The sequence below is a fragment of the Chrysoperla carnea genome, chromosome 2 (assembly GCF_905475395.1).
Source record: "Chrysoperla carnea chromosome 2, inChrCarn1.1, whole genome shotgun sequence".
Classification (NCBI taxonomy): domain Eukaryota; kingdom Metazoa; phylum Arthropoda; class Insecta; order Neuroptera; family Chrysopidae; genus Chrysoperla; species Chrysoperla carnea.
This window is the reverse complement of record NC_058338.1, coordinates 90,981,602-90,995,529: the sequence shown is the minus strand read 5'-3', so window position 1 is coordinate 90,995,529 and position 13,928 is coordinate 90,981,602. Positions and strand designations below refer to the sequence as shown.

Here is a 13,928-nt window from a genome sequence, read left to right as displayed (position 1 = left end):
CTTACGATATTAATTGCTAGCGACTGCTCGAAGTGAATAAGCCTGACTGCATTTATTTTATAATCAATTTTTAATAAAAAAAAATCATAAATTTGTCATAGAATTGACTCTTCGGACTAATGATACAGTAGTTAAGAATTTAGCGATTTGAAATCTATTTTGGGTTCGAAAGTTATAAAAATTAAAATTAAAGGGTCGTATAATAATTTGTTTCGATATCTCTAACCATCGCTGACGCTAGGAAAAATATTAAGAATCGTCCCTATTTGTTAATTTGTAGTAGGCTGAGTTTTAAGTTCAGATCTCCGTTATTATCTTAAAAAATGTGAACCATCACCCTGTATGACTGTGCAAAATTTCGTATCGCTATCCCTAGAAATAACGAAAATATAAGGGTGTCTTCATCTTAAATGTGACACACTGTATAAAAAAAAACCTGATTACTTGCAGCGTTCACGCTCTTTTCATGTTTAGTCAGACTGAATTAATTTTAAATTTATGGAAACTTTCTAATTCTAGTTAATACACTTTTAGACTTGTACACTTTTAAAAATACAGTGGACCCGCGGTAATCTGAGCAAGATTTTGCAAGGTGGTGTCGAATTATCGAATTTGTCGGACTATAATGGAGTACTGTCTCAAACCCCCTGTAGTCCGGAACTTTTTGAAAAGAATACTTTGTAATCCGACAAATTACATATCAAAGTGATAAGATTTGAGATATATATTATAAATGCAGATTTATAATAAATCTGCATTGTAATTATCGTTATAGTTATGTCGGATTGCAAGGGGTGTCGGATTACCGCAGTTTACTGTATATTAGTATAGACATCTGCGCACATAAAAAAAAAATTTAAAAAAAAAGAGAAAACAATATATGAATGCATTTATTTAACAGTCATTAAAAAAAAGAAAACAAATCATAATATAAATAACTTGTATCCACAAATGTAGTAAACAGGTGCAAATAATATAATAATTGATAAAATGAAAACTAAATAAACAGTACAAGGAGATAAACATTAATTAATTAATTAATTAAATTATTTTTTAATTAATAATAATAATAATAAAACAAATTCACAAATACCTAGTTTAGTTGGGGATACTCAGTATATATTGTTTTTTTTTTTAAAAACGGTTTTTGTTTTAAATCTGGTATTTAATATAAAGATTCGTAGAGAGCGGTACGGTATTTTTTTAGCTGTTTTTTTAATGTTTTTTGTTTTTTAGAGTATTTTAGTAAATTTTCAATACCGTACGATGTAGAAATGAATTATTAAAAACATTCAATTTTTAATTAAGATAGTTATTTTTTTAGAATGTTGGTTTTTTTTTTGTTTGTTTGTGTCTATAGAACTACATTGAATACAAGGAGAATCACGATCGATGTAATTTGCCATTTGGTGTTGAAATGGAAGACGTTGAATTTGAACCAGATACCACATAATCGACGGCATTTGCTGTTACATGTTGTATACTTCGTTCCATTACGCCTTGATATATTGGTTTCATTCCCTACGGGAAAAACACCTTTATTATTTTCCGTTTATCGATCGAATTTTAGGTGAAAAATATTCACACGTTTAATTTATAATTTTCAGTGCCGTTTCGCGATTTTCTTACATTAGTTCAATATGATGAATCAGTTGTATAAAAAACACAAGTGTAAGTTCAAAGATGATCGAAACATGTCTAGATTGCTCATCAAATAGAAGTAATGAATTTTTTTCTTTGATATTCGTAACTCCAGCATAAATGCGTTCTGGCAGAAGATACAACCAATAAAGAACACAATTTGACAAATATGAAACGTTTGAATTTACGACTAAATATAATTTAAGTGAGTCATTTCAAAAAGGCTGAGAATTTCTTAGGTCAAGATATAGCCTTCTTAAAGCGGGGGTCTTTGGCCCCAAGAGAGAGCCAAAGATGTAGCTTCTGTCTCAAGTTTTAACAGGTTCCAGAAAGGATAGAACCGGTATTAATCTACAGATATTCCTTAGAGCGTTCTCCGAACTTAGCCGATTTTGACGATCATAGATTATTTTGTAGTTGTTCCGCATACGGAACCCTAAACTCGCACTTGAAACATAGCTAAGAACACTCTTCATTAAATTACCTTTCAAACGAAAAACAAAAAATCAAAATCGGTTAGGCGTAGTTAATCTTTCTCTTAAATAGTGGACGATATGGTTTTTGTGATTTTTAGACTTAATTCTTTATGTGAGCAGATATTCAGCCATTCTGAAATCAGTTTCCTCGATTAAAACTGGTTCTACTCTTCTGGAATCAGTACAAACTGGAAATAAAAGCTATATCTTTGGTACTCTATCGGGGCCAAAGCTCACCGTTTCGAAAACGCGTAATAGGCTTACGATTGACAGCACGGTTTTGGCTCACTAAAACTACTCTTGGCCTCACACCTATTATAATGTTTGTAATACATGACAAATGACTTCCATTAAACATCGATATTTACCGAGCTTGAATCCGTGTGACAAATACCTTCCTATATTAACTAAAATTTTTTTGTTTGGTCTCCTTAAACTTAATTATTTTAGCTGAAAGCTGACACGTGAAATTTTGTGCTAATTATGTACTAATTGTTCAGAATGTGCGGATATTTAAATAGTTAAACAAAAAAATGCTGGGCTTAATTTAAAAAAATTTTCTGGTGTTAAGGCGCAGTCAAAAATATGTATTCAGTACTTACTTGATCCCATATTAAATTGGCTAGGTCATCTATTTGTGCACCAATTTCCCGTAATTCACCACTATACCTAAAGAAAAAGAAAAATAATTAATTAATCTTTTATTTTTTTTAATGATACTAACTGCATAAAACACAGGTTTCATGCAATCATTTTCGACTTAATACCTAAACTGTAAAATTTTTTCGAGAGATTGCATTAATTTTTATTATTTTATAATACGAAGCAGGCGACAAAAAAGCTGGTCAGTCAGGTTGAAATATATATTACGTTAAACAAAAGCACTAGCTCTGTTTTGTCTTACTATTTATTTCCATAATTAAAATGTAAATAATAATTAATTTACTAACTTTGTTGAAAATTATTAGATTTTAAGACGCGTGCTCTTCGTCTAATAAAAGACAAAGTTTTATCAATAACATCCAATTCACGGACTAATACATAGAGTGTCCCGTAGTTCAATAGCCATAGTTTAAGAGCGTATTCTTGGGATAATTTTAAATCGAAAGTGTCTTATTAGTCACATAACGAAATACATAAAATAACCATTCTAAGGGAATCCTGAATAGCAGCTCCGATTTTGATGAATTTTTTGAAATGTTTCTTTTTATATATTGTTTAAAATCAGAAATCTTTCAGAGGAGGGAAATTATCTGGAGGGGGTAAATGTAATGTCCCGACTGGTAGGTTTATTAACGCCCAGACTAAATCGCTAATGATAGAAGTTTGAAATTTCGAGATGATATTGATTTTATACCATAGGTGTCATTTAACAAAAGATATTTTGAAATATATCACTCTAAAAGAGTGAAATAGGGGATGAAAATTTGTATGAAAATATTTAGAAATTATTTTTTAGTTCTCTATTTAACCGATTTTAAAAATTCTTTCACCGATATAGTGCTACATTATCAGCAAATAACATGGGCTGTATTATATTATCAAAAAAAGTTCCGCACCAAAGGTAAAAATCCATTAAAAAGTGAAACCGTATATATTTTCATCCCTTATTTCACCCCTTTAGGGGATGAATATTAAAAAATCCTTTCTTAAATGACACCTACAGTATAAAATCAATATCCTCTCGAAATTTCAAATTTCTAACATTAGCGACTTAGGCCGGACGTCGATATATTAGTCAGGACATTGCCTTTTCTCCCTCCCGATTATTTTCCTCCACTGAAATGTTTCTGATTTTAAATAATATACAAATATCATTTTGAAAAAAAAAATTATCAAAATCGGAGCTGCTATAGAAGACTCCCGAGTAAAAACATTCATTGATGCGACTATATGTACTTTTGTCCAAAACCCAATCGTTAAGGAGTTGCACTATTTTTAACCAATAAAGTAAAGACATTGTTGAAAAAAGTAGTTTAATAAATTTTTTGTATTGTTAACACAAAGAAAGTTTTGGTTCAATATGCTCTCACAACACATCATTGCTTTACTAATAATTTAAGATTTAGCTCTTTGAAGAGTATCTGGGTTTACCTCGTATGGATGCAAACTATAGGCATAATATTTTGAATTATGGTTTGTTTGAATATACTACATTTTTCATTTACCCCCATGTTAATAGTGTACATAATTCCTTAACTATTCGGTTTTGGACAAAAGTATATAAGGTACTCATCGACTTAAAATTGTCAATAGAATACGCTCTTAAACTGTAGCCTTCGAGTTACGAGACATCCTGTATACTCATCAAAAGTATTAACGAAACCTTTAAAAACATAAAATTGAAAAATTTTATATTTTTACAAAAGGGCTGTATATCTGCGAAAATTCATCGAATTTGGAACCGTTAGATATAGATAAATTATGTTTTTTGGCATTTAAAAAGAACGATAAGTAGGAAAGTGATTAAATTTTTTTACAAAACTATATACAAGGGCTTAAAACAAGACAGTTTAAGTTTTCGAATCATAGGAATTTTAATTCAAAAATGTCAAAAGCTATTACGGGAATTTTATCTAGCTATTTTTCAAGAAAAATAAACGAACTTTCGAATGGTCTTAAAATACTTTTGATGAAAAAAAGTTAAACTTAATAATAGTCTGTGATAACTTACCTAATATATGCCCATAAAATTAATGTAAGTAAGGCAACGCCCATTGCTAAATTACATGTATTAGCTAAAGAATATACACCAAATAAACCAAAGACACCACTCAAAATATAAAACATCACAGATAATGCACAAAAAACAGCTGGAGTGCGTGCTGCTTTAAATATATTTTTACTTTCATTGTGAGCACAAAATTGATCGTACGTTTCATTCATATCCTGCAAAAAAAACCATGTTATTCAAATTTCTTTTAATTTTAGCTCATCTGTCCGTGGGACAACAAACAAAATAGCGACGATATATATTATAAATTTTGTAGCCCAAGAGCTGGTGACATATTTAGAGCACGGATTTTATCTAATATATTATTTCTCTAACCTGTTTTTTTGTCGGTACCAGAGAAAAAAAATCTTCAAAATAAGGAATCCCTTATTTGTTTATCAAATTGCATAATTTACCCCTCATTTTAAAGCTTATCGTGACGACTAACGAAAAACCGACCCACGGTCTAAAAATGAACCGCTTTGGTGCACACTGCGGAATTCCGCACGGGTAGAGTAGTCTAGTTATACAGGTAGGATCATTTTAATCTATTAAGGTAATAGCTCGTTTTGTAGGTAGCCAATCAAAAAATAACTTAAACAAAAGTTGCAGAATTTGGTGGGGAGGGGGCCGCATTATCTGTTGTGCATCATGTTTAGATATCAGATCAGACCTGGTTCTTCGGGTTGCTTTAATAGTCAATTTAGATCCTATAAGATAAGATAGATAAAATAACACTAAGTTACAGGCGATCTTTATTCCTTGATGATTTTTGTCAAAAAAATTTTTCTAAAGTAAGCGTCGTGTTTTCTTCTGATTAAATGCAATAATGACATATTTTTAAATTGCACTTTCTCCGAAAGCTAACGTTTTTCGAAAAAATGTTTTAAATAAAAAATGTATGAGGATGAGCTTTCTAATTTAGACTGTTATTCTTCTATCTCTTACCTAACGAAAGCTAACGTTTTTCGAAAAAATGTTTTAAATAAAAAATGTATGGGGATGAGCTTTCTAATTTAGACTGTTATTCTTCTATCTCTTACCTTTTAGGATCTATATTGAATATTAAAGCAACACGGAGAACTAGGTCCAATCTGATGCCAAAAAGTGATGTTCCTGCAAACAAAACAACCTGGAGAACTAAATCCAATCTGATTTCAGAACATGATGTTCCCCATCAAACTTTTTTTAAAGTTATATTTTGATTGGCTAACTACAAAACGAGCTATTTACCGAATAGACACAAGTATCATAGACTATACTTTTAAGCTATATAACTAGATGGGTCAAATCAGTGCTCTAAATGTGTCACCAACTCTTGGGCTATAAAAAGAAAACGGGTGATATAAGACTTACTTTTTCTAATTTTGCTCTATAATTTTTACTAAATTCTTTTCCACCCATTTTACGTTTTGTATCAAATTGATGTAATGCTTTATCCATAATTCGTAAATGTTCTGATTCTAGATGACCTGCACTTAAATACGGTTTTGTACCGCCACATATTTCTTCCATTAATTGTTGATATATTTCTTTTGCTTCTGCAACAGCTGTTAAATTATTTGCTTCTGCTGTAGCCTATTAAAATTCAAATTATCATCAATAGATTTTTAAATTTACTATTCCAGTGGTGACAGAGAGGGAGGAGTGCAATACTTACAACAAGCATTGATTTTGGTTCGGGTAATTCGTTACCACTATATATTGCCATATATGATTTAAAATATTGTACAAGATCTCGTGCTTTAACACGTTGTCCGTTTATTTCTTTTAATACTAAATTTTCTGGTGCTAACAACATTGGAACTAATATTAACAAATATTTCTTAAATTCTGATTCAATATCTAAAAAACCGAAAATAAAATTAATTCAATATTTATTATTACTTATGGTATGAGAGCTGGCAAACGTTTTCGAAAGTTCATTTTAGGGATATTTCTTTTCTTACTGCAATCAGGAAGATATGAAGTACGTCTTGTATCTGAGGGCAATTACATTAATTAAGGATGTACGAGCACCAAGACAATTTTAAATAAAAGGCTTGATTTTTTTTTTATATAATAGGTTGGCTGATAAGTCCCCGGTCTGACACATAAATGGCGTCGCTAGTATTAAATGCATATTATTTTTATATAGTACCAACCTTCAAATGATTCGTGTCAAAATTTGACGTCTGTAAGTCAATTAGTTTGTGAGATAGAGCGTCTTTTGTGAAGCAACTTTTGTTATTGTGAAAAAAATGGAAAAAATGGAATTTCGTGTTTTGATAAAATACTGTTTTCTGAAGGGAAAAAATACAGAGTCCGGAAACTCATTATCAAGCCAAGTTTTTGCTTCCACTGTATTTTTTCCCTTCAGAAAACAGTATTTTATCAAAACACGAAATTCCTTTTTTTCCATTTTTTTCACAATAACAAAAGTTGCTTCACAAAAGACGCTCTATCTCACAAACTAATTGACTTACAGACGTCAAATTTTGACACGAATCATTTGAAGGTTGGTACTATATAAAAATAATATGCATTTAATACTAGCGACGCCATTTATGTGTCAGACCGGGGACTTATCAGCCAACCTGTTAGAGTTGGACTAAGTCTAAATCAATTCTGAAAATTTTAGGGAGGGAGGGGGGTTGCCCAATTATTTAAACAAATAACTGACTTTAAAAGTGAGCATATTTGACATTGGTTTTATAAAAAAGTAAAACGGTAGATGGATGATATATTTTCATTAATTTTTCCAATACTAGTCGGCGGAAATTTAAAAAAACTATATTAAAGTTAAAACCTTAATAAATTATTGAAATCAAAAAATCCGTGCCCGATTAATTAAGGATGTTTGAGCACGGTACTGGGGACACAATTTAAAAAAAATAAAATTTTTCAATTTTGATGGTGAACTATGTTATAACTTGACAATATAAGACGAAAAGTAAGAATAAAAATTTTTGAAATAATTTTCAAATTATGGAAAATAAATTTTTTTTTAAATTATTTATCTTTCGATATTTTGAAAACCAAGGCAGATACCGAAAAATTGTATTCTTATTTTTCGTACATATTCATTAAGTTATAATAAAATTCATCATCAAAGTTGAAAATTAGGTACAAATAATTTCAATTTTAAATCTAAAATTGCCTTGGTGCTCGTACTACCTTAATGCGATGAGATAAGTCGTATCTGTGGATTTTTTTGCAACTGCCTAAGTCCAAACTCATTCGTCATTTTAAAAAATGCCAATGGATTTTGTAAAGATTTTTTACCAGAGAAAAAATTGTTTGGGAATCTCGAATGAAATTTTGAGTGTGATATGTATGCCGAATGTTTGAGCTTCATAGTTAGCAATTTCAAGAGCACGAAAAGCATAGAATTTAAAAAAAAAATCGACAAATTTTTGGGTTACGGAATCCTAAACTCGCACTTGATATATGTCTAAGAACCCTCTACATTTAATTATCTTTTTCCTTAGAGCCTTTTCCAAACTGAAACGATTTTGAAGATCATCGCCTATTTTTTAATTGTCTCGTGTACGGAGCCCTAAATTCAGACTTGAAACATAGCTGATAACACTATTAAATTACCTTTCGAATGAAACAAAAAAATCAAAAACGGTTCATCCATTTAGGCACTGCGATGCCACAGACCGACAGGAACACACACATAGCGGTCAAACTTATAACGCCCCTTTTTTTCGTACGGGAATTAAAAATTGAAGCCAAAAACTCATTGAGATAGTCAGGTAAAAGCAAATATGATACTTGGATGAAAGAAATATACACATACTTATTACAAACTTACCAACTAATCTACCATCAAAATTTTGATTGGTGGCAACTTTTAAACCTGGATGTGGTAATAAGAAACATGCAATTTCTGTAAAACATGATGTAATATGTTTACGTAATGCCTGTAATTCTGGATGTTGTTTATCGTTAATTCTTAAACGTCGATCTAAAATTTTTTTACCACCAACTGCACCATATTCAGCTTCATATGGAAAACTCCAATCTCTTACCAAAAATTGTAGACGTTGAAATGGTGCTTTTCCTGTATCGGCTAACGCTAATCGACCATATTCCGTAAATAGCTAAAAATATAACACAAAATGAAGTAATTTGTTACTAAAACAAAGAAACGCGCTGAAGAATAAGACGCCCTAATTAAATAAGGCTGGGTCTGGTTGAATATAATAAGAATTTACCTGCAAATGTTGTAGATCATCTTCTTGAATATTTGCAGATATATTGTAAACTTGAACTGAGCTCACCATTGTGCTAAGTGCAAATACAGTAGCGCAATCTCGTACAGTACTCTCGCTGTCAAATGTACCTTGTGTGTCTAATAAAATAATAGCTACCTAAAAAAATTAATAATTCTTGTGAATATTCAAATTCAAGGTTAATATTCAATTTTATTCAAGGTGGGACAGGAAAGTGTAATATTTTGAAATAACTGTTAAAAGAAATTTTATAAAGGACCTCGCACGGTTAGATAGGAAAATGACTTTCTGTGAAACTTTTTATTGCAGTAATCATTCAATTAGGTTAGGTTATTCAAGAAGAAAAAGCGCGGAGTGCTTTTAAATTCGGGGGTGGAAATTGAAGATGTTTATTTTTATTTAATAAAATTCCATGAACACCTTAGTTCCTTACTACCCTGTTTTTAAGATATAATCAATAGCCTATTAAGAAAATCAAGTACTCCTGAAAAAAATTAATTTAGTTTTTAAGCAAATTTTATCGCGTTTTTAAATAAATTCAGTTAATTTAGTAGGCTAGGTTAGAGTAGATGTCCTGGGGTGGGACGCACATAGACCATGGAACCCGTTGTGATACAAAGAGTTGGTCCATACCCGACCATTACTCCATGAACCATTTGGAGTTGTTTAAGAACAGCAGGAGTATTTTGACGTCAACAGACTTCAGGTCGGAAAGATCGTCAAAGAAAGGCTTCGGAACGACTACGATTGTATTCAGATCATATATGTATTGTACTTCCACAAATGGGTTCTTCCCTCTTTCTAAGATTGACCTTTTTTAAGAAGATACTCTCTTTGAGGAGCAACTTGCAGTTTGCAAACGAAACTTCCGAGTGTCTATTAACCCTTGTGTCCGACAGTCTTATGCCATTTCTAGCAAGCTCGTCGGTTTGTCATCCGACCCGATGATTGTCACCATCGGAATCGCCTCGGGGGACAATAGCCAGAGATCTGAGATAGTCTTTACTTTCTCCCGTAGTGTGTATACTATTTTTCTGCTTGGTGCCACAGGACGAAATTTGACACTTTCAGTCCGGAGAGAAGAAGAATAGTATTTTCCCCAGTATTTAATTTTCTTAAATGCTTTTTTATGCATACTCTGTCACAAAAAATACACGTGTTTTACCATTCTAACTGTTATATCTATAAAATTATATGTGAATTACATGTACTGTTATAGTAATATCACTTAGAATTATTCAACTTTTGCGTTTATTATGACTTGTGTATATTAAGATTTGAAAAAATAGATGGAATTTCTTTTAACAACCGTTTTAAAATCGCTCACTTCTCTGTCCCACATTTTATTATATTATTCTCTAAATTCAAAAAACATGAAAAATTAATTTTATTATTGGATAGTTTCCAAGTTTTATTGATATATCCTGGTTTCCATAATAATTCACGGCCAATCATATTCCCTAATAATTAAGTAAGACTTTTCCGGTTTGACCCCTGACCATTCAGTAGTTAAAATCTCATTCGTTTTATTTTGTAATCATTGAAAAATGTATTAAAATAGTATACATAAAATTTCATTCAATTTTGGCAAGATATTTAGTTTCGTCATTATATTTAAATTTGTCATCGCGTAAAAACATCGCAAAGTTATTAAAAGAAATTTAATCTATCATCGCTGGAAAATAGACAATTCTAAACCAAAGATTACATCTTATATATTAATACTTTAGCAAGTTTATTTTTGTCCTACCCTTATCTTCCTTATTCCTTTATCAAATTCCAAGATTCACCCCTCATTTTCAAGCTTATTATCTCTAAGTTTGACGAAAATATACTCGCGGTCTAAAAATGTACAGCTTAGGAAAAAGCACGCTTGATAAATAATTTGAACGAAAATATATCATAAATTTAAATAATAAGTTTATTAGACAAACATGTTAGTTTTTATAGATGTTCTTCCTAATACAGAGGATATCATTAACCCGGAACAATAGACATTTTAAGCTATTTTTATATAAAATATTTTTTAGACCTGTTCTCCTAATACTAATTTAAACAATTAAGTTGTTGTTTTTTAGCATGGGTACAGTGTATTCACGGGTACCGGTAGCACAGCGGAATTTCTCGCGGGTCTAGCTACTTTTTATGAGGCAATACTTTTATGGTTATGTTTAAATCATGTTTAGAAAATCGTGATTAAAAAATCGTGCATTTAATATAATAAAACTTTACAATACCTTTTCACCTGAAGGTAATTCAGTTAAAAATGGTTCTGACCACATTAAAATTCCAGTTGTATCTCGTTCTGATCCACCACGCCATGAAAATCCTTCTAATGGTTCATCGTCACCACCAAGCCATTCTTTACTCCCTTCTGAGGTTACATACTACAAAATAATCAAACCAAAATTCACAATCACAAACTTTCAAGTAAATATTCGAAAATGTACCTTAGCATACATATACCGTAGAAAAAAGTCCAGAAGAAATGATTTTCCTTTTCGAAACGCACCAGCCACCGACACAACGACAACATTTCGATCACGTATTTCTTTTCTTAATAAAATATTTGATAATGCATCTTCATCTAACTTAAAAGCATGATCTTCCGTCGAAAGTACAACAGGTATTGCATGTCCCGATATCATTTTAATTGTATTTTCCGTAAATCTTACGGGGCTTTGCCCTAAAAAAAATTTTTATAAAAATTTATTTGGAATATTTCCAATTTATGTACAATTTTTTTTACAATATTTATAAATTTAGAAAAGGTCCTTGACAAATATGAAGTTTGTTCCTAACCTTATATTTCATCTTAACAATACTAAGAATTTTATGAACAATTTTAAAGAAAAATCTACAATAAAACACTTTATTTGAATGAAATTCGTACCAAATTGAACAATTAATTAAATAAAAACCATAACTGTAAAATCCCCATCATTATTTTTAAAAATACAATGATTTGGCACTTTAAAATTGTCACATAAATTTTTTTTTATTTTGATTTTTTTCCAAATAATTTCATTTTAAAACACAATTTTTTCGATACATATTTTTAGATAATACTTCACACAATCGTTAACTGAATTTTCTTGGAATTATTTCATTTGAAACTCTTACCTTCTTTTATTGTTTCAATTTCACCTATGTGTTTACGTTGTTGACTGTCAGACATATTGGTTGTTAATAAAAAGTTTATATAATAATCTTTTTGAACAAGATAGAAATTTTTATGCAGCAGGGTACTTAGTCTGATTGATTCTTTGGACTTTGAGTATATAAAAAAATGCGAAAAAATAATTAAACTGAATGTTTTCTTCAAATATAATTCTTACCCTTCTTTAACAGCGTAGTTACTTAAGTTTTAAGTCGATTGAATTGTAATTGTTATTACTCAGCATTTGAATTATGTCATACACGGTAAATCCAACTTATTTTTCAGGAAGGTAGGTTGGAAACTTTAGACGAAAATAATGCATTTATCTTTCAATTTGATAAAAATACTCTGTTTATTGAACTTTCATTTATATATCTCTATCCTATAAAACTTGTTTTTGTAATTATATGTTTCAGTTTTTCTTGATTAGGTGGGTATGTGACGTGGTTCAGATTCAACCTACGTAATTAAGAAGCTTCTTAAGTCATGAAATGACATGTCCTTCAAATGTTGTTGTATGGAAACTTTTTAATGAGACCCTTGAAACAAGTTCAAAATAATCTCAAACAATTTTAATTTAGCTCAAATAAAAATATAAATAGAAAATTTATTTATCTTAAAGAAATCCACGTGAATAAATCGTTTTAATAACTCTTTGTTAAGTTAATTAATAGTATGTTAATTTATTTAGATTCTGTAAACTAGGCCATAATAATGAATTTTTAAGATTTTTTATGTTACTTGTGTTAGCACCAAAACCCGATTTTTGTACTACTAGAATAAATGCTCAAAATAGTAATAAATAATGAAATATGGCGGAATATGTTTTAAAATGACTTTAATTCTTACTTCTCGTATTCGCATCCATTATTCAATTTTCAAATCAGATTCAATTGTACACAAATTTACTGTTATACTCTTGAGAATTCTAAAAGTTAATGATTGGATAGCGCTATTTTTGTTCTGAATATTCAAAACAGAAAAATACTAGTTCTGAGCAATTTTTTATGATAATGTCCATAATCGGGTAATGATACTAGCTTATATATCATCAACACGCATCTTTTTGTAACAAAGAAAATAAAATGCGTGCTTAACAATCGTGTAATAATGAATTCCAAATTAATTACAAAAAACCGCCCGAAGTATGTGAGATAAACTCGCGCATAAGCATTGAGAGATTTTTTTTCTAAGTTTAGGAAAATTATTTTGTTTTTTAAAATGGGACGAGGAAAGAAAACTTAGCGATTCTTTGTAAAATATTTCAATCTCTAAACCGATTAAACGTCCTCTGAATCAATTTATAGAACGAAATTTGAGTTTTTAATATGTTCTTAGTCAATAGTGAATGTATTTTAATTTTTTGAGAAAACTCTGACGTGAAATAAATTGGAGATATATTTAATTGAAATCTAGACCTTAATTCAACTTGTCGAAAAAATTAAATTCTGAATAATTTCGTTTATGAATATTACAATAAGATTTTAATTCATACCTACTTAATGAAAATTGCGAGAGCTAGTTCAATAATAAAAAAATGAAAAAGGAATTTTTTTCTATAGAAGAGCTTTTCTAAAGTATAGGCAATTAGTTATACAAATATGTATTAATATTTGTATGTACTACTCTAATAATAGAAGACAATATTTAGAGCATATATTTATAAATTGGGGGCACACCTGCGGGGTACATCTAGTTAAACTACTTAGAGTTAATAA

The 13,928-nt window shown here is 30.1% G+C and overlaps 1 protein-coding gene across 3 annotated transcripts; it reads right to left on the bottom strand.

Moving 5' to 3' along the window:
* Positions 1-1,074: 1,074 nt before the first annotated feature.
* Positions 1,075-12,532, bottom strand: LOC123291888 (atlastin). Of its 3 annotated transcripts, XM_044872332.1 has the most exons (11): positions 12,389-12,532; positions 12,174-12,321; positions 11,501-11,736; positions 11,288-11,437; positions 9,033-9,188; positions 8,630-8,918; positions 6,491-6,675; positions 6,187-6,408; positions 4,792-5,006; positions 2,720-2,786; positions 1,075-1,521 (listed from the first exon to the last, which is right to left on the bottom strand). In XM_044872332.1, the coding sequence occupies exons 2-11, from the start codon at positions 12,226-12,228 to the stop codon at positions 1,384-1,386; spliced, it is 1,713 nt and encodes a 570-aa protein (XP_044728267.1). In that variant the 5' UTR covers positions 12,229-12,321; positions 12,389-12,532; the 3' UTR covers positions 1,075-1,383. The 3 variants fall into 3 exon arrangements, with proteins under 3 accessions (XP_044728267.1, XP_044728268.1, XP_044728269.1); XM_044872333.1 differs by lacking the exon at positions 12,174-12,321 and having other exon boundaries at positions 12,389-12,530; XM_044872334.1 differs by lacking the exons at positions 12,174-12,321; positions 12,389-12,532 and adding an exon at positions 11,853-11,871.
* Positions 12,533-13,928: the final 1,396 nt, after the last annotated feature.